The 26522-nt window shown below is 41.1% G+C and overlaps 1 protein-coding gene across 3 annotated transcripts; it reads right to left on the minus strand.

The window, feature by feature from the left end:
* Window positions 1–3207: 3207 nt before the first annotated feature.
* Window positions 3208–26231, minus strand: Snx16 (sorting nexin 16). 3 transcript variants are annotated; one of them, XM_057790960.1, is made up of 9 exons: window positions 26077–26231; window positions 25130–25241; window positions 23655–24127; window positions 20739–20825; window positions 19684–19832; window positions 11331–11400; window positions 6356–6492; window positions 5748–5867; window positions 3208–4715 (listed from the first exon to the last, which is right to left on the minus strand). In XM_057790960.1, exons 3-9 carry the CDS (start codon window positions 24027–24029, stop codon window positions 4619–4621), a joined length of 1035 nt encoding a protein of 344 aa, XP_057646943.1. In that variant the 5' UTR covers window positions 24030–24127; window positions 25130–25241; window positions 26077–26231; the 3' UTR covers window positions 3208–4618. The 3 variants fall into 3 exon arrangements, with proteins under 3 accessions (XP_057646943.1, XP_057646940.1, XP_057646942.1); XM_057790957.1 differs by having other exon boundaries at window positions 25130–25246; XM_057790959.1 differs by lacking the exon at window positions 26077–26231 and adding an exon at window positions 25547–25666 and having other exon boundaries at window positions 25130–25246.
* Between the last annotated feature and the right edge of the window lie 291 nt (window positions 26232–26522).

Below are 26522 nucleotides of genomic sequence, written 5' to 3' on the forward strand. Positions count from 1 at the left end.
ACTTGTGTTCTTTACTGTAAAGCCAGACTCACATGGCCAAAGCTAAGCTGCCAAGCCGTGTTGCTTGCTGAGACTGCAACATGACCCCTTCTTTCAATTGCATTTACATCAGCTTTCTGTTGGTGATGGTTTCCCCAATGCTTAAGCCTTACTTTAATTCCTTGTCACAAGCTGGAGGCTTAGCTGGGTGGGGTCTTGCTTGGAGGTCACCACCCACTTTATTCCATTTATTATTAGGCTTTTATTTCATGTGTTTATCTCCTTGAGCACTGGACTTAGCTCAATCATACTTCCTGGTGTTGCTTTTCTCCTCAGATCATACATTTTGTATTTCTCTTTGTCTATCTTGCTCCTTTTTATTATAGATTTGCATAAGAGTGATTACTAATAACTACAGAACTAAGTCAATACTAGGTTGTCTTGAAATCTCTACGACAAGAATGATCAGTCTCTAGGTTACTTACTAGTATTCTTCCCCTCTGGAACCACTTCAGCTGGGACTTCACAGTTGAAATCCCCCTTAGCACTGTGCTCCTACTAGGATGGCCACCTGCTTTTCTAGTCCAAAGTCTCCAAACCATCCATATTCCTCAACAAAAAACATGGTCAGGCCTGTCACAGTAATACTCCAGTCCCTGGTACCAACTATGTGTTAGATACTGTTGTAAAGAGACACCATGACCAAGGCAAATGTAACTCGGGACTTCCTTACTGTTTCAGAGATTTAGTTCATGGCAGGGAGCATAGTGGCATGCAGACAGGCATGGAGTAGTTTCATCTTGGTCTGGAAAGAGAGAGAGAGAGGGAGGGAGGGAGGGAGGGAAGAAGGGAGGGAGGGAGGGAGAGAGAGAGAGAGAGAGAGAGAGAGAGAGAGAGAGAGAGAGAGAGAGAGAGAGAGAGAGAGACTGGGAGACTGGGCTTGGCATGGGTCTTTGAACTCAAAGCCTACCCACAGTGACACACTTCTTCCAACAAGGTCACACACTTCCTAATCCGGCTCAAATAGTGCCACTACCTAGTGACTAAGCAAATGTATGAGCCTGTGGGGGCCATTCTCATTCAAACTACTATAAGGAGTCTCATATTCTTCAATAAATGTGCTTTCATTTTCAAGAAAACAAATTTTATCCATCTAATTCTGCTTTGTTAACAAAATATACAGTACCATTTGTTGCTAAAATTCCTCTGGAGGTCCTCACAACAAAGGCAGGATTCCACCCAAATTCATTCTGGGGAACCACTGAATTTACAGAACTTCCTTACAGAGCCTAGGTAGCAGGGGTTACTTAGAGTAATGTGGGCACTTCTCAAGCCTAACAAGCAAGTGAAAAGACTTACCCAGCAGGGATGAGTGCTTCTCCAGTAGCCAGACAGGTAGAGGCCAGTTCAAGACCTCCCTGGGTCTCTGTACACTATAGGACCCTCCCACTGGCCATGTGCAGAGTTGCCAGATGGTGGCGAGCATCTGGGTACTCAAGTGAGAATCTCATGCCTTACTCCACCTCTCTATGACGGGGTGAACTGCTGACCAGCCCTGTTGGTATCTTTTGCAAAGGAGCAGGTGAAACACAACTGTACTCCCCAAGACGACAGTTGCTTGGTTTGGAGGACAGTCACTTGGAGGACAGACATTATAGACAGAAAAGCCTTTTTTGAACAGCTTCACCCCCATTTATAATTTGTATTCCAAATTTCAGGCAGATTTTCTCAGTATAATAAAACCCTCAATTTGTAGTGGTTTAACAAAGAGCCCTCCCCTCCTCCTGTTCCCCCCCTCTTCAGAGGGGAAGGCTTCCCGTGGAGAGCCAACAGTCTAGCACATTGCCTTCAGGCAGGACCAAGGGCCTCTGAGTGGTTGATTACCTTCTTACAGGAACACATTCCCAAAGTCAACCAGTTGCTTCCTATTTGTCTCTTTAGCCACAATGAGGGCATTGATCTACCTCTTGGGAGCTGGGAAACACAGCGCTTAGTTTTCCCAATTCCTATCTTTGCAAAAACTCTGTTCCCCTTTGACTTTGCTCATGGACAGTGTCTGCTGTCTAAAGAAACAAGAAATTTGGACGGAAGACCAACTAAGGAGTCCATGGAGGGGCTTTGGCTGCACTTTTTCAAAGGGCTGTGTAGCACTACGTGAGGTGCGGCTACCTTCAGCTACACACACTGTATTAAGACTCAATTTATCCTCACTAGGATCTATCACAAAGACTCAATTTATCCTCACTAGGATCTATCACAAAGACTCAATTTATGCTCACTAGGATCTATCACAAAGATTCAATTTATCCTCACTAGGATCTATCACAAAGCATTCCATTTCACTTCTCACGCATAACCTGGATGTTTGCTTTTTACTTTGTGGAGAGATGACACAGATCTTCGCAAACGACAAATGCAAGTGGTAGGTAATGTATGTCTCATTTGAGACTGTGGTCAACCCATTGTCCTTTGATAGGCCACTAATTGCTAGCATTTAAAATGTGCTATCTGAAGTCACTAATATAATGCTAAGGCAAGAGCAATTTAGCTTTTTGCAATCAGTGAGTGGCAGGATTCTTGAGCTGAAGGATTATTCACAGTACCTGTTGTTTCAGCCACATTCCAGCTTACTTTAAAGGGCATGACACCTATTCACAAAGACTTTACAGAACACCAAGAATATCAAGTATAAGCTTGAAAGAATCCTAAGCTCACTCCATTCACGTGAAACGGCTCTTACATGGAGTCTGACTTGTGAAAGCTGCAGGGACAGGGAGCACAGAGAAAGCATAGGGGAGGAAAAGTAGCCAACATCTGATAACACAGCTACTCTTGTAATGGAAAATTCACTTATGGATACTTGGGAGTAAAATGTATTATAAAAGTAAAAAAAAAAAAAATCAGCTTCTAAAAATTAGTTTACCTAAAGAGAACTTTAAATATAATCCGAGAAGCTGGATTCTCAGTTTGTAGTTCCCTTTGACGCAGACACCAGTACTTTAACATAACGCATTCGCAGAGACCACTGTGGTCAACTGGTATCGAGTCATTTAAGGGATTGTTCTTTTCAGGCTTTTCTCCACGCCTACAATAACCTAACACGAATAAGCAGACTCACTATCTCCAAGGATAAGTAAGCACATTTTTAATCCTCTCTAACAAAAATATTCTAATTCAGAGCATATCTGTGTATTCTGACAAAGACTTAATTTTATTATTTTGGTAAAAAGTATTTTCCTTGTAAGATCAAAGGTTAACAAGAGTCATGCATGTATGTGATCAGAACTTTAAACAACTGCACCTCAGTATGTATCTTTAGACACTGATACCACTTTAGATTATAAAGGAGAAATGAGAATGTTTTCATTTCTCTAGGAGGGTCTTTCAGATTTTAGAAAGCATATGTAATCCAATGCCAATTGGGATTTTGAGATGTTACTGTGATTATAATACACATTAAAAATAATATACAAACAGCGGAAACAGAAAACATACATTATCAAGATGAAGGAAGGCATTTCTACAACTGTACACAGAGCTGAACTAACATTTCACAAGGCTGGCTCACAGACCTAGAAGTCTTCTGTAATAACAGTAAAGGTATACATCATTCTTACAGCTAACTCCACTTACTAAAGAAACTCACCAGTTGAACTTGGCACAAAAGAGTTTAATGATCATAAAGTGCATCAGTTGGCTAAATACATTATAAATGAAATCAGCCATCATATAGCATAACATCTTCACACACAGAGAAATACAAATGGAACACCAGGAGTCAAGCTACTTGGGGAGTTTGCAGTATATACGGTTATTTATTTTGTTTTCTTTTTCTGTAACTCACTTGCCTCAAAACTGTAATCTATTTTGAAAAGAATATGTCTTGATTAGTACAAAGAGGTAGTGTTCCGAATGAGGCAAACTCCACTGGACCAATGGGTAGAGAATTGAGTTGGATTATGCAGAAAATATCCAAGTATAAGATATTAATAAATCAGAACCCTTATAGTAAGTATCTTGACATTAATTAATTATCACTTAAATCAAGGCTATTTTGTCATTTTGCCTATCTAATTACAGATCTTCAAGACACATTATCTTTGGCTTTAGAAAGTCATCTTTTTTTTTTTTAAATAGTATTAACATTTCAAGTAAGCAATTTTTATTTAGAGATGATAGACAAGGCAACATTTCAAACTGGTTCATCTTTATCTTCCCTATGGTGTCCATTGATTTAAACCTATATCATGTCCGAGATAGAAACATTACCCAGATTCTAACATGCAATTAGTTTTCACTTAATATAACTGGTGATTTAAGACAAGTACACATAACACACACACACACACACACAAACACACACACACAGTAGAGCTTGGAGCAATATACAGGCAAGACACTGTAATAATTTATGTAAAGTATTTAAGAATATGGGCCCTGATAACAATTCTAAATAGTTTTTTCAGTGTAGTAAATACAACGTTGGAAAAGACAGTCAAAGCAGCCATGAATATAGTTCTTATTCCAATAACTTAAAAAAGGAAACTTTATGTAAACTTTACACACGCGCACTCCTGCTCTCTTCTGTTCCAGTCTTCTTCAGAGCAACCTGCTGAGATGGAGAGCCCTGTCACCAGTGTTAGTCATCTTCAACACTGTACGCCAACTGTGCGACCTCTATGTCTGCGATCGCACTTCTGGTTTCTCTAGGGTTGAAGTGTGGCTTATTATTAGCTCTGTAAAAGAAGAGGGTCACGTCAGTGAAGTGGACAAGGGCAGACACATGCGTTTACTTTATTGCTATTTTCTTATAGAAAGGCTACTTACACATTTAATGTGAAGTCTTTACATATTCAACCAGAAATTATTTGTGTGTCTATGGGTACATGTACATGTATACACAAGTTTATCGTGATCATAGGTGAACTTTAGGTGTCATTCCTTAGATGCTATTCACTTAAAAGTTACGTTCATTCATAGAGAGTGTGTGTGTACGTGTGTGCGCGTATGCCCCTGTCTGTGTGAAGTCAGAGGAGAACTGAAGGGAGCTGGTTCTCTCCTTCCGCTGAGGTGGGACTAAGGAACTGGATGCCAGCTGTCGGGCTTGGCAGCAAACACTCAATGAGCCACCTCACTGGCCTCTGCCTGATTTCCCAACAAAAGTCTCACAGTGGCCTGCAATTCGCCAATTAGGAAAGACTGGTGAGCCAGCCAACTCACTTCTTAGGGAGAAACCAGGGTACTTTAATATCTTTCTTTCTTTCCTTTTTTTCTCCATGAGCAGATTCATGATCTAGTAACATAAAGTTCATGAAGAATACTCTTTGGATTGAAATGTACAGGCTGTAGTAAACTAAACATTATTGTGCTGGATAGTTTGATGTCCACTTAACACAAACTAAAGGCATCTGAGAGGAGAAACCTCAATTAAGAAAATGTCTCTATAAGATTGGGCTATAGGAAAGCCTGTGGGGCATTTTCTTAGTTGATGATCATAGTGAAGTGCCCAGTCCACTGAGGGTAGTGTCCACCTCTGGGAAGTCCTGGGTTCTGTAAGAAAGCAGGCTGAGCAAACCAGAGGAAGCAAGCCAAGAAGCAGCTCCTCTCCATGGCCTCTGCATCAGCTCCTGCCTCCAGGTTCCTGCCATGTCTGAGTCTTGACTCCCTTCAATGATGAACAGGCAAGACAAATAAACTCTTTCCTCCCCAAGTAGCTTTTGGTTTTGGTGTTTCACCACAGCCACAGAAACACTAAGACAATTATATACCTAGAGTCTTCATCCAAGACATCCCGATTGACTTGAAGTACAGAGGATTCCACCCTTAGGATCTGTCGACCTTCTGCTCCTGACACATACAGTGATGCTTCAGGTTCTAAGGACAATGTTCTAGAAGTACATTACAACACAAAGTTACTTCTTCTGAATAAGATAGGTGTGCCTTCGCTGTCATGAAAACACGCAGCATTCTTAGTCTCCAGCCACTAAGTCTGCACAGTCAAGCGGCTAGTAAATCGCTAAATGAGGACTCAAGAGTGAACTCAGCGGCTGTAATAACTGAGAGTCTTTCCCACATGCATTAGTATATACCAGTGGGGAGGCAAACCCCAGCTTTTGCAGTTAGAAGTTAGTACGTCATGTTCCATCGATAACATGAAAGCATTTCACTTTCTCAACAGTCAGAGTTCTATCTCCTGAGGGTTCTCATCCTGAAATGTTCAGCCTCCTACATCCAATTGGTTTACAAGAAAGTAGGCCAAGAGCCCAGGGCATGGAGAATCAGAAATTTCTTAAGTCACAGTCAGATCTAAAGGCAACTGGGCCTAGAATGTGAGGAGTCAGCCTTGCGGAACTGGAGGGAATGTGCCATGACCCACCTCATTCTGCTCTCTAATGTGTCTATGTGAAGTTGCTTCTCCCCGAGCAGTTTCTTCAGGGACTCCACCTCCTTTTGCTTTTCCAGTAGTTCTCTCTGTAAATGGTAGTTAGTCTCTTCTAAAGTCTCACAGAATGCCTTTATAAAGAACACACAGGTAAAGAAAAATTATGTACTGAAGCAGTACCCTTTTCTAAAACATTACTAAAGAGTCAGGAATACAGGTATCAAAGAAATACACATAAAAACTCAAGCAATTTCTTCTTCATGCTTATCTTTTTAGATTACTGCTATTTTGTAATTCCCATGCACAGGGGTACTTGTAAATTCTGTTCCTTGAGAATGATCACAGTAGGGAGAGTGGATGTATAATTACAGATAAAGTAATAGAATAGCATGTAAGAGAATGAAGAATAGGATTACATGGCTTCATTTTTAAAATCATAAAAGCTGTTGATTTTTATAAAAAATACAAAACTGCTTTTCCCAAGTATAATCTGAATAAACTATAGTCATTTATTAAAAACAATAGAAATGGTTATTATATCTGATAAACTAAAGGAATTATCAGTCAAATTAGTCTTTCAGACAAGTTCTAAGAAGACTCCAATAACAAAAGCTATTAACAGTATTCAAGTAGCTCTGAAGAACAGAGAAAGGAATGATTCCTGCCCTTAGGAAACTGAAATAATCCTAACACCAGATTCAACAATAGATAGAAAGAATAATGATACACTCAGGAATTTGATACAAAATCATTATCATCTAAATTCAGCAATTAAAAATGAAATTTTCAGCCGGGTGGTGGTGGTGCACGTCTTTAATCTCAGCACTCAGGATGCAGAGGCAAGTGGATCTTTGTGCATTCAAGACCTGCCTGAGCTACAGAGCGAGTTCCAGAATAGGTTACAAAGCTACACAGAGAAACCCTGCCTAGAATGCTCCTCCACCCCGCCATGAAATTTTCTCTCGCAAATAATTACCATTTGAAAATCTATGAATGTAATTCATGTTGACTAAAGACCGCTCACAAAAGTATCCTTACATATGTAATAAAATCATCAACAGGATACAAATACATACACCCTACAACCTAGCAAACTAGGAATAACTTCCTAACCTACGAAGAGACAGTAACAAGTGAAGAAACCACAGTTACCAACAGCTTACAGAAAACATTTCATGATGTCACAGTTTCTTCAAGGTTAGGAAGAAGTGTAAAGTATGCCTGCTATGATGGTTTCACTTTATCTCTAAGGATATATTAGCAAACACAATAATACAGAAAAATGCCATGCACAACATTAAAGACCAGTAGGGAAAAACTGGCTATCAGTATTGTAAGGATACAATGAGATATGCAGACAATTCAAAAGGATCTACAAAAATACAGTAGGGATGTGAAATAAACATACAAAATCCAACAATTCAATAACAAAAATTTAAATTATAAAACAGCAACTACTAACAGAATTATTGAAATTAATGATGTCTTGGAAGTTAAAGGAGAAAAGTAATAAAACCTTTATTGAAGAATATTCCCAAGTAAAATGCAATAGGATTTTCAAGGAATTCATGAGCTGATTATCAAATTCACATGGAAGAATAAATGGCCAACTTTGAAAACAAACAAACATGGGCGAGAACCTTTGCTCTTCAGACTCTAAGCTTCTAAAGCTACTATAATTGCCTGTACAGAACTGGCAGGAGGAGATAGCTAACTGAAGCTGGAATGACTGGCTTCGAACAGGCCAGATGAATGACTCATGAGACAGGAAGACTTGACTAGTGACGCTTACTTTATAAGTGGTATTGGGATGAGTGTTTACCCATACAGAAAAGCAAGTTTTACTATCAGAACATAATTTAAAGATTACATTTGCGTACTGGAGGGTAGTTAAATAAAAAGCACAAGAAATATGATGAAGTACGGTAATGGGCCAACTGTATCAGAGCCCTATCTAGGCATTAACATAGAACAGCCAGCTGGAAACCAAGAAAATCAGCCTAGAATCAAAAGGCTAATACTGGAGGTGAATGAGGACAGGAGCACTGGGAAAACACAGGGCCGATGTGTCAACTGACAGACACTCCACCCTACATCACCACAAGGGAGCGCTCTCTTAGGAAAGGTGTCCCTAGAGACACCTTTTCCTAGTAATCACTAGGAAAGTGTGCTGATGGGACTATTCTCCTATTAATGAGACCGCAAAACACTTTATGCTCTTAGGAAACAGCCAGACCCAAACTGCCTTGGATGACGGATGTGAGGCATGCGATCTTCTGTGACTGCAAATACTCATTTTCTAATGCAGTCTTAACACCCTACATTCATTTCACAGAAAAATTCCAAGAGCTACAGTCTACGTTGCCGTGTTGAATGTACAGGCTAAATATAGCTTTGGTGATTTATTCCATTAGTTTTTCCAACAAAATTGGCAAGGTATTCATCAGTTCTCCCTGCCAAAGAATTAGCCAGTCCCTATGCAATAGTTTAGAGTTTCAAAAATCTCAAGTCAAATCAACTCCATTCTTTCTCAACTTAGTCAGTGCATATTTTGAATTAAAATATTTAAAAGATATTTTTGTAAAAAGGAAAAATGTAAAAATTAAAAATGTTGAAGAACTGTGTTGGAGGAAGGCAGAACACTCTATCTGAAAGGAAGAGAAATCATGAGCTCTCCTCATGAACAGAAAAAGTAGTAATGCCAACTGTTTTGTGTCTAACTAAAATGGAACTTTAACTTTTCGAACACGTTCTAGGTCAAAATAAGAAAACAAGCCCAGATCCACTGACTACACAAGCTGCAGAGACTAATACCACAGCTATTACATCAGGAGACCAATAACAATCTAGGGAGCAGAAACCAGATCAAGGCTGCTAAATGCATCTCCTGAAGTATCTAGTATTTAATAAAACAATAGGAAACAGACAGACAAAAACCAAAAAACCCCAAGCACTCCCGGGAAAAACAACAGTTAATAGAAACTATCTCTAAATGACCTCAAATAATGGTATACAAAATAAATGATTTTTCAAGCAGCTTGTGCATTAGATGCACTAAAGCCAGAAAAAAATTAAAGGTGTATTTATTCTCACTAAATAGTGAATCTTAATAAAAAAGAGTGACAAATAGAAGCAAATTAAAGTTTTGGAATTAAAACAAAATCAGTAAGAAATACTCAATGGTAGACCTGACAAGATAGAACTGTGGATCCCCGAATTCAAAAACAAATCAACAGAAATAATCCAATCTTGAAAACAAAGAAAAAATGACTTGAGTAAAATTGAGAAAAATCAACAACACTTCAGAGTTATGCAACAAAATGAAAATTACAGGGAGACACAGGAGAAGGGAGTATGGGATTGAAAACAACTTCTTAGGAAACCTTCACAGCTGAGGTAAAGCAGTAGCCTCCAGGCCCGGGAAGCTCAGTGAAGGGCAGAGATGAACTTAGGCCTCCTGGGGATTCATTACAATCAGGTTATTAAAGTCAGAGACAGAGCAAAGTATCCATCACATAATGGGAACGACAATAAAACTAAAGGCTAACTTTTCATTTAGATGGACAGAGAAGGTGATGAAAAGACCCATCCAAGGGGCTGGAAGAAAAGCAACCTGGGGGAAAAGGAAGTGTCTACTGTTAAATGTTTGTGAGGGAATGGAGAAACAGAAGTTCTCCCAACTACCAGTGGAAACTACACAGGTGAAATAGTCCATTTGTTCAGAAAAGTTTCTTTAAAGTTAGATGTCAGGATGCCAGCAAACCACTGAAGAGAAAGGAGAGCATGCATGTACCAGTGTGTAGAAGTTGTCCATAGTGTGACCTGGTATAAAACTGCATACACTAAGTATCATTCAGCTGGTGATGGGGGAAATGTAAGTTGGTGCACACGTCATAAAAGGATAGAAGCATAAAAACTCATGATAGAAGCTATAAAATGGAATACCCTGTAAACATGCTAAGTGAAGGTAGAAAAGATTAAAATATGTAAACTCTATCATGCACATCATATATACAAATGATTATGTATACTGCATGTGCATTACAGATACAGACATGCCCACATTATTGCATGAACCTATATATACAAAACAAACAGAAGCGGCACATTTGTAGGGAATGGAAGCAGATTACGGATTGTCTTGGGCTGAGGTGCAGACTAAAATGTTTGAGGTGATGTGCATCCTCTAAAACTGGATTTTGGCGATGGTGCCGCAGCTGTATGAATACTAAAAACTACTAAGCTGGATATTTAACAACAAAATGACAAACAACAAATGAGCAAAGCTTTTGAAATTTTCCTTTAATCAAGCTGTTTAAACAGCTACAGCGTTTACTCCAACACAAAGAAGTGCTACAGTTTAGCTGAACAAAACTGCAAGCCTACCAATTAAATCTGTTTCATTTAAATGCCATTAAACATTTGGGGGTAAACTCGCATAAAATTCCAGCTAATCTATTATAGCCAAATCTGTTTAGTGAATCTAGCCTATTGCTTCAAGAAATGGGCCACTTTAATGTGTCAATTATTGCAATTTGAGTACCATCAAACATGAGCTGAATTGCTAACAAGACAACCCTGTCTACTGTTGAAGAGCAACTCAAGGGGAGTCTAAGAGCAGGTTCCTCACTTGGGGCCTTAGGAAAGAAATGACCATCATAAAATCACAAGCCAATTCAAGCAAATTCCTGTAGCATTTCATTAATCTTTTTGTAGTAAAAATACAGCAGAAAGGATTTTAGATTTTTATCACTACATGCCACGTACGAAGTTTTATCTTTTCACTAAACTAGGACCAAGTATTTCCATGAAAGTAACCTTTGACTAAACATTAAAACCTGTCTGTATAAAATCCACTGTAGTTTGAAATGATAATATTTTGCTGTTTGCTAATCCATCCAAGAAACAATGTAGTAACTGTACTGTATTATTTATTCCTATTTCATGTGACATATAATACAGCACTTACCCTGCTTTCTTCTAGGCTATCAAATGGACCTGGTGGATCATCCAGACAAAGAAATTCTCTCACTGCAAGGCTTTTCAAAGGTAAAAAAAATTAGCTGGCATACAAATAAGTTTACAAAAGACAGCAGAAAGCAAAAGTTACATTGAAGCTATACAGTGTGTGAGGCAGACAATTTGTAGACAATAAATAAAAAAGCGATTCATGTATGTGTCTTCACGAAAGTAGCCACATGCAAATATCAAACTATGAAAGACACAAAGGCATTATGCTAGTCATAGGACCTACAAATGTAAATAAGAATCACAAGTTTCCTGTTACACAATACACACAGTTCAGAATAACGCAGAGGGCAGCAGCCTGGGCAGCCACCGTCACTCTGCCTTTCAGAAGCATCAGTCCAGCACTGAACACCTGTCACCTGACTATGAAGGAAAGCAGTTCTTAACTTACACTCTTCACCACAGAATGCTTCCAAAGTCTGAAAAGCCTTTACTCTGAAACACTGTAAAGACTGCCCTTGCTATGTTTATTATTTATATACATATTTCTCCCAGATATTAAAAGAAAAAATCATTAATTACTAAATGTTTTATATAATGAAGTATATTATTTTCTATCAGCAGTGGTTTAAAAAGGTGGATCATCAACTCCCCACAATAAAATGCCCTCCTCTTTCTAACAGTAATGCTGGGCCTGAGAGCTAACTTGGCATATACATGCAGCTTACAGTTTTTTTTTTTTAAAGGAAAGGAACATGACTAACTGCCACCCTACATAAAGGAGATGCCACCCTGCACTGAAGAGAATGGGACTTGGGGTCGCTTTAGTCCCGAGACGTTTCCAATGACAAAGCCGTGTCATTATAATCATGAAGAGGTAAGTTGGGTATTAAGTGAGAGCTCTCCAAAAAGAAAAATAGGAATACAAAAAAGCAGTGTTAATAACATGAAGTCCGAAAACAGAGAGAAGGAGCCGATGGCAAGCAAATTCTAGACTGTTAAAGTTTTATAATATTGGAAGAAGGACACATGTCCAGGGAGGTTGAGAAAAGACAAATGTCCATGAGCACGGAAGACTGACAGTGATGTAGAACCACCTGCTACGTTTTTGTCCCTTTCAAGCTTCAGGCAACCACAAGTGATGTTCTACGTTTGTGTGTGTGTGTGTGTGTGTTTATAGAAGCCACCCTGTGGGGAACCAGTTATTTCCTTTATTTGTCTGCCCCAGGCTTCTACTTCTGAGTCTTCACTCATTCTTGGACCATTCAGGGTAACTGGACAGCAAGCATTAAGGACCATACTCCGTCTCCCGAATGCTTCCTGAACGTCTCCTAGGAGCAGCACCAATGCATTGACACTGACTGCAATGCACCGCTTCAAATGCACAGCAGCCCTGTCGGGCAGGACATCTCCCTATCTCAGGAAGGGTGTCAAAGTCTAGGCAGAAGGTAGAGATGGACCTTAAATCTGCGTCCCTTTCTACCTGAAAATTATTTTGTCTTATGTTTTGGTAAAGCCAAATACTTCTTTGGAGGACACTTTTCTCTGAACACACTCAATCTGCATGTATGACTATCACGTTCTGGCGCTTAGAACACTGCCCCTGGTTTAGGAGCACAGGGAGAGCAGGACTGCCGGCCTCTGGTGGGGGAGTTACAGCTCCTCCCACCCAGCCACTCTTTCTGTGAAACACCTACAGCCAGACACAAGAGAGCTACAGGAACGACTGCTCATGGGTTCACCAGGACACTCTGGATGGAGACAGACAAGAAAATCTGAAAACCAGGAACCAAAAAGCAAGGGAAGACTTGACCCCTGTCCCATGGCAGACCATCTGTTAGCATGTTGGGAAAATCAGTTTAAAACTCAAGAGAGAGCAGTTTGCTGCATGCAGTTCAGCCCCATCTTTACATCCAGGAAAATCTGTGCTCTAACTTGAATCTTTCTTTTATTCTCTTAAACAAGTGTTCCCTAAGAGTCCGACTGTACCTTTAAACTGTGCTCCTAATAAACGAGTGTTCTCTAAGAGTCCGACTGTACCTTTAAACTGTGCTCCCAATAAACTACCCCGTTATTAAATGTTCACCTGATATTTACAATTTCTTGTTGCTTATTTCCTTTCATAGATAATTTATTTCCTTAGACTTTGACTATTTTTGAAAAATTAGTAGTTTAGTAGCTAAATAGGCTTTTTTTTTTTTTACAATTCACTTTGCATTCTAAAAGAAAAAGAACCCATAAAACTAAGGCCTAAACTCATTAAAAGGTCAAATAAGAATCAATTAAAGAGCCTAGTGCAGTGGCACAAGCCTGTGTTCGGGAGGCTCTGGCAGGAGAATTATAAGCTACAGGCCAGTCTGGCTTATAAAGCAGGACCTTGCCTCTTAAAAAAAAAATTAAATGAAAGTATACTAAAACAGAAATACCAAATTTGACACAGAAGCCATTACATAAAAGTTTTAAGAGGTGACACGTTTAACTAATTATTCTTTATCAATAAAAATTCGGGAGTCAGATATCAGGGTAAGAACCTGAAGGATCAGAGAAGCTGCAGAGAAGCCACCAGTGACCTCCCTTCCTCTTCCGTTCCCTCCTCCAAAAGGAAGGAGATCCTCTCTAAGCCCCGCCTTACTACTTCCTCAGTCCTCCAAAACCTCTGTGGTTAATAGTGGCTCCACTCTCTCATTCAAAACAAACTCTATTGTTAGAATGCAATCAAAGTATCATACAACAATGAGGGATTTCAGATGAAAACATACACACCAATCTATTGAATACACCTTAAAGGTGAAGACTGAGGAATCAAGGCTGGAGAGACAATCAGAGTGGAGAACAGTGGGAGGCTGTGAGGCTTCTCAACAGTGAGAAAGGGTGGTAAGGGGGCTTAGATTCTGACCACTTTCCCCGGGATACTTCTACCCACTAGAGCCTCTACTAATCAGGTGGTCCTTTGTGACCTGCACTAGTGTGACTCTTCCTCCACGACTGCAGCAGCCTACATCCTGACCTGCAGCTGTGTCTCAGCCCACCTGCCTCCACTCATGCACGCTGCTGCCCTGGCTCAGCAGCCCACCCTGACCGGCCTTCTGGGCTTCATGGTTCAGCTGGTCTAGCACTATCTGTAGAAGCTTCTCATTACCTACCTCTCCCTCCTCCGACAGGTTTGCTGTTAGGGTCTGAAAGCTTCTTTCCACAGGACTTCTTACGGTTTAACTGGTAGATTTAAGAGTTTAAAAGGAGAAGACAGTGCAAAGAGGACGTGGCATACTCGCGAGAACAGCGAAACACTGTTATGGTGCATAATGGTGAGCTGACGCCAGTGTGGGAGACGGCAGGAAACAGCCGCTTTTAAACTCGGAGACTGCAAATAACTGTACTTCACTCTGACAAACCAAATACTATACTGTTCCCAACATATGACCCTAGGCTTTACTGCTGCAGTTTGATTAGAAAGTTCCCTTTCATCTGGCGAACGCTTCTTCACTCTCTCCAACATGGTACAAATACCATTACTTCTTTAGAGACTAGTCCAAATGTCATCCTGTCATAAGTTCTGACATTTCCTCAGCTAAAAGATATACTTCCTTCCACTCTCACTTCTGGGGGCACATGTTCTCACTTAGATTTAATACAGGACCGACATCTACTTCATCTTAGTGAAGCTGTACTTTCACACAATACGCTCTAAATAAAAAATTCTTGAATGGGTAAAAATTCTAATACATCCCACTATAATGGAAATAGTGTTTTGTAACTAGACCTGGAAACAATAGTCTGAGCACTTTAAACTAGGAGTTTTAATTTCCTTTCCGGTTTCCTCCGCTTTCGCCTGTCGCAGCTGGAGCAATCCTAAAGCACTGAGCGCTGCCAGCTGAGCAGTGACAATAGCTGCGTGGTATGGCGCTCTGGCTACCGGAGAGTTCAGTGCACATGCTCACCCAAAGGGACAGTGGAGACTGAACACTCAGACAATTATTTATATATAATAATGAAGATACACCTATGCTTAACTTTTTGATATTTTGCTGTGTACGGGAGCTTGCCCGTGTGTCTGTCTGCACTACGTGCACACCATGCTCTCGGAGAAGAGCAGACCTGGGAGATCCTCTGGAAGCCAGAGTTACACATGGTTATTAGCTGCCCTGTGGGCACTGGAATGTGGAACTCTTCCAAAGGAACAACAGTCAGCCCTGTTAACCCTGAGCCAATGCTCCAGCATCCCAGACAGACAGGCAGTGTAGGCCCTTGTGTAGGCCAGGCTGGTCCGGAAACTGAGATGTTCCTCCCTCATTCTCTGTGTGCTTGAGTGTATGGTACACCACCATACATTTCTTTGTAAATGTATAAATTTTGTCTGTTCTTTTATCCCTCGGGAAGAAATTTCTGTTCTCTTTTCAGCACAGCAAAAGGGAAAGATTCTTCTCTCCTACACTTTTAAGTACAATGAAGACTTTGAACAGCGACTTCTTCCCTCTCTACGCAAGTTGACACGGGACAGACTGTGGAGTCCTGTACATGGAACACAACAGGAACACTGCCCCGGATGGCAGAATTGCTGCAAGGAATTCAGCCTCAGACAGGCTGAGAAGCAGGCATTATGTTTATAGAGGAGCCAGTCCTGGAAGGTGCAAACACAAAGCAGGCAGCTACCATGTCAGTTTTAAGAAGCTGACCTTGAATTTCAAAATAGATCTTTGGCAGCCTCAGGCTCACTACACATCTTTGAATTCTTCCTTTTTGATTTATACATTTTTTTCCAACCCCCAAACTCAACCTTACCTTCCAAACATACAGATCCTACTTCCAGTACTGCTCCTCCCTCCCTCTCAGTGCTGCTCCTCCCTCCCTTCCAGTGCTGCTCCCTCCCTTCCAGTGCTGCTCCTCCCTCCTTTCCAGTGCTGCTCCTCCCTCCCTTCCAGTGCTGCTCCTCCCTCCCTTCCAATACTGCTCCTCCCTCCTTTCCAGTGCTGCTCCTCCCTCCCTTCCAGTGCTGCTCCTCCCTCCCTTCCAGTGCTGCTCCTCCCTCCCTTCCAATACTGCTCCTCCCTCCTTTCCAGTGCTGCTCCTCCCTCCCTTCCAATACTGCTCCTCCCTCCTTTCCAGTGCTGCTCCTCCTTCCCTTCCAGTGCTGCTCCTCCCTTCCAGTGCCTCTACTTTAAAAATCTCCATCAGACAGAGCTGTAATTTACAAATTTCCTTCCTTTACTCAAACAGAAGCCCGATTTCTCTACAGACATGAGACCGAGGAGCTATGGGGTTAACCCTTATGACAGATAAATAATCCTTCTCTTCACCTTCGTATGTGTCACAATTAAAGAAACCTCTTCAAGCTACATGTTACATAATACCCAGAAAAATTAATGTGTACTTTGTCATAAAACAAAAGTATTTCATTTTCAATCAGTATAAGTTCTTAACTGGATTCTGTGAATCCTGATGATGTAAAACAAAAGCAGTAATAGGCTTGGACAAATAAATGTTGAAGTGCACTAGATACTTCGTAAATTTTAATCCTCTAAGATGCCAAGAAAACAAATACTTTCACCATCTTACTTGGCTAAGAAACTTTAATTTTCCTGAAATGCACATTTGTAAATTAAGAAAAGCAACTACCAATGATCAGAGATGTGCTGTCTCAGTAATCTTTCAAAAAATGTTTTGAGATTTATTTTTTGTATTTAAGTGATTTGTCTGCATGTAAGTAAGCTATGTGCCTGCTGCCCATGGAGGTCAGAAGAGGGACTTGTGCCATCTTAATAGATGGCTGGAAACTGACGGCAGGCCCTCTGTGCAAGAGGAACTAACTCTCTCTCTCTCTCTCTGGAACTCACAGAGATCTGCCTGCCTCAAGTGCTGGGTTTAAAGTCATGCTCTATCCCATCTAGTTTACATCTATTTGCAGTTCTAAGGTTTAAAGTCCCGTGTATACAAGGCATATGTTCTTTACTGACCTACATATTTTTCTTTTTCCTGATAAGTAAATTTTATCTACTTTATTTTCATCTATTTTATTTTTTGATATGACCTTTGCACGCATTCCAGGCTGGCCTCAAACTCACAGTCATCTGGCCTTTACCTCCCAAGAGCTGGTACCCCAGGCTTCGGTACCACATTTGGCTGCAATGCCTAACTTTTAATGACTGAAATCTAGTCCTGGTAATTTTGAAATCTATGCATCTGAATAAGTTACATTTTGCTACTTAAAAAGCAAATTGTAAGCAAAGTTACTTAAAGTGGTTCACAGAGTGTAATTTAGCACATTTTCAGTACAAAGGTTTACTGAATATGGGACAAGAGAAAAGAGCAAGCATGTATACATTTCTTATATTACAGTTCCTTTATGGTATAGTGTAAGATAAATTTCAAGGACCTTTTCTATGATTTGAGTACTTAATAGTTATTGTTACTTTTTTTTGTTCTGGCATTAATGATAACTTTTCTTCTTTTGTATTTTGAGAAATGTAAATATGTATATTTCTGTGCATATACACACACAAGTATTTTGTCTCATTTGCACAAACTTCTCTTTTCTAATAGAGCTAACAATAGGTTTGGCATTCACTTATTCAAGAGATTGTGAGAGCTGACCGAGTCTGCACTGTGCTAGCATGGCACATTGCACAATAATGAAAGAACCACACAACTAAACCTTACAATCTGGTGAAAGAAACAGAACCAAATAATCAAAAAATATTATGCAAACCAAAATACGGTAAAAGTCAAGAAACAACCAGCCTTTCTTAATGGGCACGCCATGAAAATTACACTGGTAATGGCTAAAGTGCTATCTTCTCAATTCTTAAGCTTGGTACAAAGCTACCTAGAAAAACAGAAGTTCACTACATACCACAGCTGTCTAAAAGCACTAGGAGAGAACTTTAAAACCACTGATGGCCTCCTACAAATACTATGAGGAAGGAGAAACCTTGTTTTTTGTGCGGGAGAGACAAGGATCTAGTCAAGAAAGCCAGTTACCTAATGAAGTGAATCTGTGTTGAAAGTTTTAGGATGTATAGGAGTTACCGGAGAGGAGAAGTCTGAAACACTGCCTTTCTAGGAAACACACTTGAAGACCAAGGAGCATGATAATGTTAGGTAAGGAGATGGATACGGCAGATGTACAGAGAATGGAGAAATAAGGATTCCATGATGGAAAGACAGTCAAGTAGGCTGGGACCAGAATGACCTCATCAAGCTGCATCACAAAAGCATGAGAGGCTGTAGTGAACTACAGAAGGAAGAGTGAATGAGGGGAAGGCAGGCAGGGAAGATGACAGCAACTAAGGCGGAGACGGAGGATGGAGATGGCAGAGACCACAGGAAAAGCAGACACGTGTGAGTGGGCCCTAAACACGAGGAGAGACTGAAGTCGCCAGGGCTGTGTGAAAGATGACTGGCAGGTCTGGGTAGACACCAACGCGTCTGAAGACCGTTCTCAGGCCGCACACCCTGACGAGCAGGTGCTCATGCCCAGTGTGCAAGGTTGGAGGTGACAGGCAAAGACGGAGTAGAACAAAGGGAAGAAGAGGCACAGGGCTTGGTTATTTTCCATCATGATCTGAACAATGAAAACAGCCATAGACATGCACCACATGCTACTGTTCACTGTAACTGTTCTCTGTAGCTTTTGTAAAACAGTCCTAATTTTTTTACTAATGTAAACACGTCAAACAAGATAATTCATTAAGGGATTTTCTTATATTAAGAAGTAAAAAAAAAATAATCTTGATCCGCTGTTCAATGTTTCCAGAAATTTCACTTTACTACATGTATTAATCTAACTTCTTAATTTTTATATTACTTTGGATATTTTTTATATTACTATAAGTATTATTACTATTTTTATATTACCATAAAAATATTAGCCTTAAAATTATTGTTACATGCCGGGCGGTGGTGGCGCACGCCTTTAATCCCAGCACTTGGGAGGCAGAGGCAGGCGGATCTCTGTGAGTTCGAGGCCAGCCTGGTCTACAAGAGCTAGTTCCGGGACAGGCACCAAAGCTACAGAGAAACCCTGTCTCGAAAACAACAACAACAACAAAAAAAAACCAAAAAAAAAAAAATTATTGTTACATTAACAAAAAGTTGAATACTATATACATTTTTGTTTAAATGCAGGATTTGTCTAATATGCAGGATACAAAAATAGAGTTTCCCTTCAATACAAATGAAATGACAAATAAATTCCTCCATTGAAAGAAAGCAAGAAAATTCCATGTAGAGACCTGAGAGAAATAATTAAATCCCCACCCTCCATTATGTGCTTATATGAAGTTGGTCCTAAATTATTCTTCAGTTTAAATTGGCTTTTGAAATGATTTTATAATCTCTTATTTCAGTTTGTTACATACCAGTTAGCAATGTCCTTGTGAGCTACTAAGTTTTGAAGAAATGCTTGCAATCCTAATTGTCTATCTTCTAAAAAGTCCGCATTGTAATTATCTTTAAACCAGCGTTTTGGAGGAAGTGCTAATCGAAAGCCTGGAAACATCTCTTTCAACTGGAGAGAGAGAGAGAGAGAGAGAAACATTAAACTCAATGACATAAATTGAGTACTGTTCTAAACCATTAACTAAATAAAATTATTCACTAAACAAGCTTAAGATAATGAAACCAACTAAGGCTTTTTCTGCATTTGCTTCTTGGTGCCTCCCAAGTGTGCTGCAGGCATTCCAGTTGCTCCAGGGCCTGCACATGGGATTCTCTACTTTCATTAGTCATCCCTGTGGATAAGGAGTGGATTCACCTGCATTTCTGATTCCATACATACTGTAAATACGATATAACTAGCTATCTGCATATCTTCTCTTCAGCTTCGGAGCAGTCACTGACCAACTCATACAATGTTGGGCTGCAACTCTGAAGCAGAGAACTCACAAATACGGATGGATCTATGCCCTAAGACAGCAGCAATCCAACAAGTGACTTGTCCCTACAACGTCAGTAACTAAACTCTGACCAAAGCCTGAATGAGCATGGAAGCTGATTCTTCCCCAGAGATGCCAGATAAAGAGTCCAGCCTGGCCCACGACTGGCTGTGAGCTTGTCTGGGCCTAAAAAGTACCCGCACCTCATTGCAAGCCACTTTAGGGAGAGTTTTAACAGCGTCAGCAGTAACAGAACTAATACTAACATTACAAATTTTTGTTTATTTCCCTTTAATTATAAGTGATGTTACGTAGATTTTTCTCAAACTTTTGAGGTTATATAATCATACAGGAAACATTAAAAATTTACTATTTATAGCAGAACAATTTTTCATAAATAAGCAGCTAACTGTGCAGATGACACAGAAGATTATTACAGTGAAATGAAGTCTATGATTTTCTTATGAACCCACAAAGACACAGTGAACAGATTCATAACTCACAACTGAGAGGCAGCTTGGGATTTACTGACTACTTACTTTGTCATTAAGCCTAGAGAAGTCAGTGTATCTTCTGAAAACCACCCAGCTTTCTTCTGGGGTTTTCTTTACTAGTATTTTATATACCTAGGAAGAGAGAAAGGGAGAGATACAGAGAAAACGATATTGAGAGAAGGGAGAAGGAGAGAGGGAAGACAAAGAAAGAGGTCAAATATTTCTAGAAAACTTTACTTGATATATCAAGTACTTTTTACGCAAGAAATATGAAATCATTTAGATAATCAAATACATGGAGATGGAGACACCAAAATAATTTTTAAAACTACGACTAAGATAAAATGCATAGCACATGTGTGGAGGTCAGACAGCAACATCTGGAACCGTTCTTTCTCTCTACCATGAGAGTCGGGGATGAGCGAAGGCCATCAGCTTGGTGGTGCGCGCTTTCACTCACGGAGCTGTCTCCCCAGCTTGCTTCTACTTATTAGCGGCACCATTGTGGAGGTTAGGCTTCAACACAAGAATCTAAGTGGACCAAACACTCACCCCTAGCAGACTTTTTTGTTTTTTGTTTTTATTTCATGTGCATTGGAGCCTTGCCTGCATGCATATCTGTGTGAGGGTTTCAGATCTTGGAGTTACAGACATTTGTTAGCTATCATGTGAGTGTTGGGAAGTGAAACCAGGACCACTGAGCCATCTCTCCAGCCCCCTAGCAAACTCTCAATGAGTACACATTCTTACATAAGATGGGTGGGTCAAACTAAAAACAGCCATCAGGTCATAATTGGTGAAACATTATGAATGATGCTTTCACACATATCCCAGTGGTATGACAACTGCATCCTATACTAGATTGTTTCTTCAAAAATTTTAACAGTTACTCTTGGAGGTCCTCTCCTCTAGGCATAAGTTAACAGCATGAACTATCAGCATAAACACAAAAACTTTACTTCAAAAAAATCCAAAAACAAACTCTTTGATGTAATGTATAGCAGGGTTAATGAAAAACACATACAGCCCAATACTCATAAACACACAATATTAAAGTATATAAACTAGGCTGGGTGTGGTGGCCCATGTCTATAACTACAGCACTTGGGAGGTGGAGACTGGCAGATTTATATGAGTGCAAGACCAGCCTGGTCTATACAGTGAGTTTTAGAGAGAGCCAGGGCTACATAGGGAAACCCTGTATGAAAGTACTATAAAAGAAACAAATGAATCAATACCCCAAAATATTAGAACTGGGCAGATTTTTTTTTAAAAAAAAGTAGTTAAAAAACAGAAAACAAATAAATATAGATCTTCTCTAAGAGTATCAAACAGCTATACCAGACAAATCTGACCACAAGACCTGCATCGGCAAATACAAAACACTATTAAAGACTTAAAGTCAATGGTTTATCAGCTAGGTGAAGAGAGTGCGGTGAAGATGAAGGTTCTGTCCAGCTGATCTGCAGACCTAAGAAAACCAGTGTACAGGGCAGACACAGCAGAGGTCATCCCGAGAAACAGCTTGAGTGTTGCAAACACTGGGTATTAAATGCTGTACTAATCAGGGTTGTGGAACTGGTAAGACAGAAAAATGAAGCATAGAAGGGGACTCACCTTTATGAACTATGTCATAGGCAACACTGGGAAAAAGCGCTTTTAAATAAAGGTCTGATTAAGAGATTTCCCAGAAAAATAGAAATGGTTTAGCCTTTCATCATAATATGGACATAAGAATCGTGCCTGGATGGTCTGCTGATGTAAAACGTGGAAGATCTAACAAAAAAAGTTGGACAAAAACATTAGAGGAGGCAAAAATTATAAAAAAGTGCTAGGCAGAGTCATACTTCGTAACATGGCCTAATCCTAGCATCTGAGAAGCAATGGCAGCAGAAGGGCATGTCAGAGAGCCCGGGTCACACAGCGAGACATCATCTTCAGAAGAAACGAGGGACGGGAATTAGTAAGGAAAGAGAACAGCACACTGGCGCTCGTTACGGCTGTATCTATCACACGACCCAAGGAAAAGAAAGAACAGTCACAACGCACACATCTGAAAAAGGACTTGCGTATAGAACTCAGAGAATGGCAAAGGAGATGTGTAAGAGAATATCCAATAGCTACAGAGGGTGTTTGTTGGGCGGTTTTTTTTTGGGGGGGGGGGTTCGAGACTGGGTTTCTCAGTATAGCCCTGGCCGTCCTGGAACTCCCTCTGTAGACCAGGCTGGCCTTGAACCTACAGATCCACCTGCAATCTCCAAAGTGCTGGTATTAAAGGCATGTGCCTCCACTTTAGCTAGGTAAGAAAACTCACATCTTATCTAAACTGGAATACACAAATTAAGAAGGAAGAGAAAAGGTGACACACTAGTTAGGTGTGGAAGGAGTGGAAATCCCACACACTGCAGTGGAGCGACCCCTACAGAGCATGGCTCACCAGTCTCTTTCACGGCTGGGCTCTGAACTAGCACTTTCCTCTTAAGTGTACTGCAAATGGAAATGTGTACGTGTGCTTCCCAACTGACCAACACTAATATCACAGCAGTAGTGTCTGAAAGAACCTAAGAAACAAGTATTGCCAACACTAAAAATGAGCTACCTAACTTATGTAAGCTTCGGGGTGACTCCTACAAGCATAATGCTGAAACAACGCTGAATCCTAAAGAGTATACGCTCAACAGCCACATTGTGTCAAGGACAAAATGGGGCAAAATTAACTGAGACTACCAGAAAAGCAGCGGGTGAGTGGGTACTGGCTGTCATGGAGCATGAGGTGCTCTAGGTATGCAGACCACGTTCTTTTCCTTTATCTATGTGCTAGTTACCGACGTATGTCTGCTGAGTAAAAGTCATAGAACTTTACGGTCAAGAATGTGAAGAATGGGACTGCCTTAAGGAGCACACGCTCAAGGACACCAATCTCTCTGACTTGTCACTGTGTGCAGCAGAAGCAACACTTACAGTAAACTTGGCTCGCTCTTCCATAACTTCATAACCCAGAATGGTCGGTGTAGAAGGTCTCTCTTCCCAGTTCACTGAGTCAGGATGCTGCTCTTCAGTGTCTCTGGGTCTAGCAGAGTATTCAATGGATGAATCTACACCTGTAAATTTGGTCCTGATGAGAGGACTGCCACAGACTGAAGATGTACTATCCATCCGGTCCTGAACATTCGTCTGCTTAAAATTACCCATGTTTGGGTCTTCTAAGTGGCCTCTCGAAGAGTTTGAGCTTGTGGAGCCACTACCGAAAGAAGAACTCCGTTGATTTCTGCTGGCTGTAAAACCAGAAGCCGAGTTTCCTATTGGCATGGGAACTGGGACATAAGGGGTTGCCATCTTCTTTGGCCTTGGCAACAAACGTGTACACCTTTGACTCGAACCCTTACAGGACAACCACTATGCAGTTCATTACTCTCTTCTTAGGAATTCACTATCTACAATGAGAAGGAAATAATGAAGGGTTAGTGTTCTACCTAAAATATACTCAAAAAGGAAACATTTTTTTTTTAAATTTGTGGCACTCAATTATTTTATGAAGACATACTTCTCATATCTTTAATTTGAGTTACTTCTGTGGACTCTTGTTTGCAAGGTAAAGAGAACAAACTTACTCAATTTCTCTTTTCTTAACCCTCATAATATGTGGAATTCTTTTTTCTGACTACTTGCATTCCTCCATTTTTGTAATATTCATTTCAAATATTACACACATACAAACACACCCTCCCAGGCGAGGAAAAGTAAGAGATTTCTGTCATCCTGACAATACTACAAGAACAGCACAGCAACAGAAGGGAAATCATTCACATCGCCTCTTTATATGCCAAGGACGTAAGCATGCTGACCACGGTCAGTCACAAACTTAGTACTATGTATTGACAAGTACTCTTTAAAGCCGGGCAGTGGTGGCGCACGCCTTTAATCCCAGCACTGCGAGGCAGAGGCAGGCGGATCTCTGGGAGTTCGAGGCCAGCCTGGTCTACAAGAGCTAGTTCCAGGACAGGCTCCAAAGCTACAGAGAAACCCTGTCTCGAAAAACCAAAAAAAAAAAAAAAAAAAAAAAAAAGAAGTACTCTTTTATTTTGGTATGATAGGCAAATACTCTACCCCTCTCAAAAATGTTTTTAATTTTTAGATGGGGTCTTGAATTTCCTGTAAAAAATTGTTTTCCTCTGCTCTGAAGCCTGCTGCTCTAAGCACGACCCTGATGGCAGGGGAGTGGGTTCTGATGGGTCTGTAGCTGAAAGAGCTGGGGCGTGGCCAGAGCCCTATATAAGCTGCCCCTGAACACAGTAAAGGGGGCATTCTTGTTTCAAGGATGACCCCTGTCCCCGTGTCTGTGTATGTTTTTAAATCTCCAGCGTAGTTCCCGGCTAGTGGACCGTACTGTAGCACGAAGAGCACACACTGGGCTTTACAGGGTCTTGCTGACTTACCAAGGTGCTCCCTGTGAACTCGCTAAGAAGTCCAGATAGAATTGAACTCCTGATCTTCTTGCTTCAGCCTTGAGCGCAGGGATGCGCACCTGAACCACCAAGCCAGCAACAACTGTTCTGAAGACAACATTTTATAAAACTTAGCATCAAATAGATTTAAAAATAAATTTGATCAAGTTAATAAATTTTGATCAAAATTTAATCAGGATGTATAATCAACAAGATTAAAGAATTACGACATTGTTTTAGTTTCTATTCTCAATCTAGGGCCCAAAAGATGTTTGTATTTTGTGTCAGAGTCATTTTGTACTTTAAAAAGGTAATGATTTATCATCCCATCACTAAGTAACAAACTCTAAAATCTGAAGTGCTGACTTCTAGAAATGACAGGTCTATACACAACAACAGGGCACCTACCAGCCCAGCTTCATTTGCTCAACTCTACCGCCTTTGGTAAGATGCTGAAACAGGGTTTTTAATCTCGTGTGGCCAGTGAACCTTCCTTATAAGAACCCCCAGCTGCTGATTCACCTCTTGAGTTCTTCCTGACGCACCCCCCACCAAAAAATAAAAAATAAAGAAGAAGAAGAAAGAAAGGATAACTGGGCATGACTTCTCAGAGTTCTCAGCGCCAGCGGTTGACATCTGCCACCTGAGGCCCCGGCCTGCCAAAGACGGCCTACGCGTGCACCCCGGAATTCCACCGGCCGGAGCAGCCGAGCGGAGGGCGTGTCGCGCGCATTCTTGGGGACGCCTGACGTTTGTCCCCCATGAGGATGCGCCAATGCTACCTGACAGCAGGCCCGGGGGACATGGCAGGGCGGTGTGGTCTCCGCTCGGCGCTTCCAGCCCCCCAGGGTGACTGAAGGTCAGGGCTGACGTGGGGTCCCGCAGCGGCCCCGCACCCTCCGCCAGCCGTCGAGGCGGCAGGTGTCCCCGCGTCCTACCTCGGCGCGCTCTGCGGCCCCCGCTTTCGGGTTAAGGAAGGCGTCTCCTCTTCGACAGCGGCTGGTCGCCTCCTCCCCGGGATGACGCACGTGACCTTCACCCGAAGGCAGCTGCTCGGTGCCCGTGCTCAGCAGCCCAGCCCGGTTCCCGCGAACCGGAGGGAGGGAGGATGGCCCGGGCTGCGGCTCCAGGAAGTGACGTTACAGCATGGTGCCGCCCCCGGAGGCTCTCACTAGAGTTGTTGGTCCCTGTCTCTGCAGAAGCCAGAACAAATCCAATCTCCTCCCAGGGAATCGATGGTTTGTCACAGGCTTTATTATTAAAAGCGACTTTCTGAGAAGTGGGGTTACAGTATCTGGTTTGCCAAGTAGGTGACGAAAAGACTTCATTTCCCAGGAGGCACTGTGGGTAACCTAGGTTCAGGCTCGAGCTTTGCATTATGGGA

Source organism: Chionomys nivalis, chromosome 16, assembly GCF_950005125.1.
Source record: "Chionomys nivalis chromosome 16, mChiNiv1.1, whole genome shotgun sequence".
NCBI lineage: Eukaryota > Metazoa > Chordata > Mammalia > Rodentia > Cricetidae > Chionomys > Chionomys nivalis.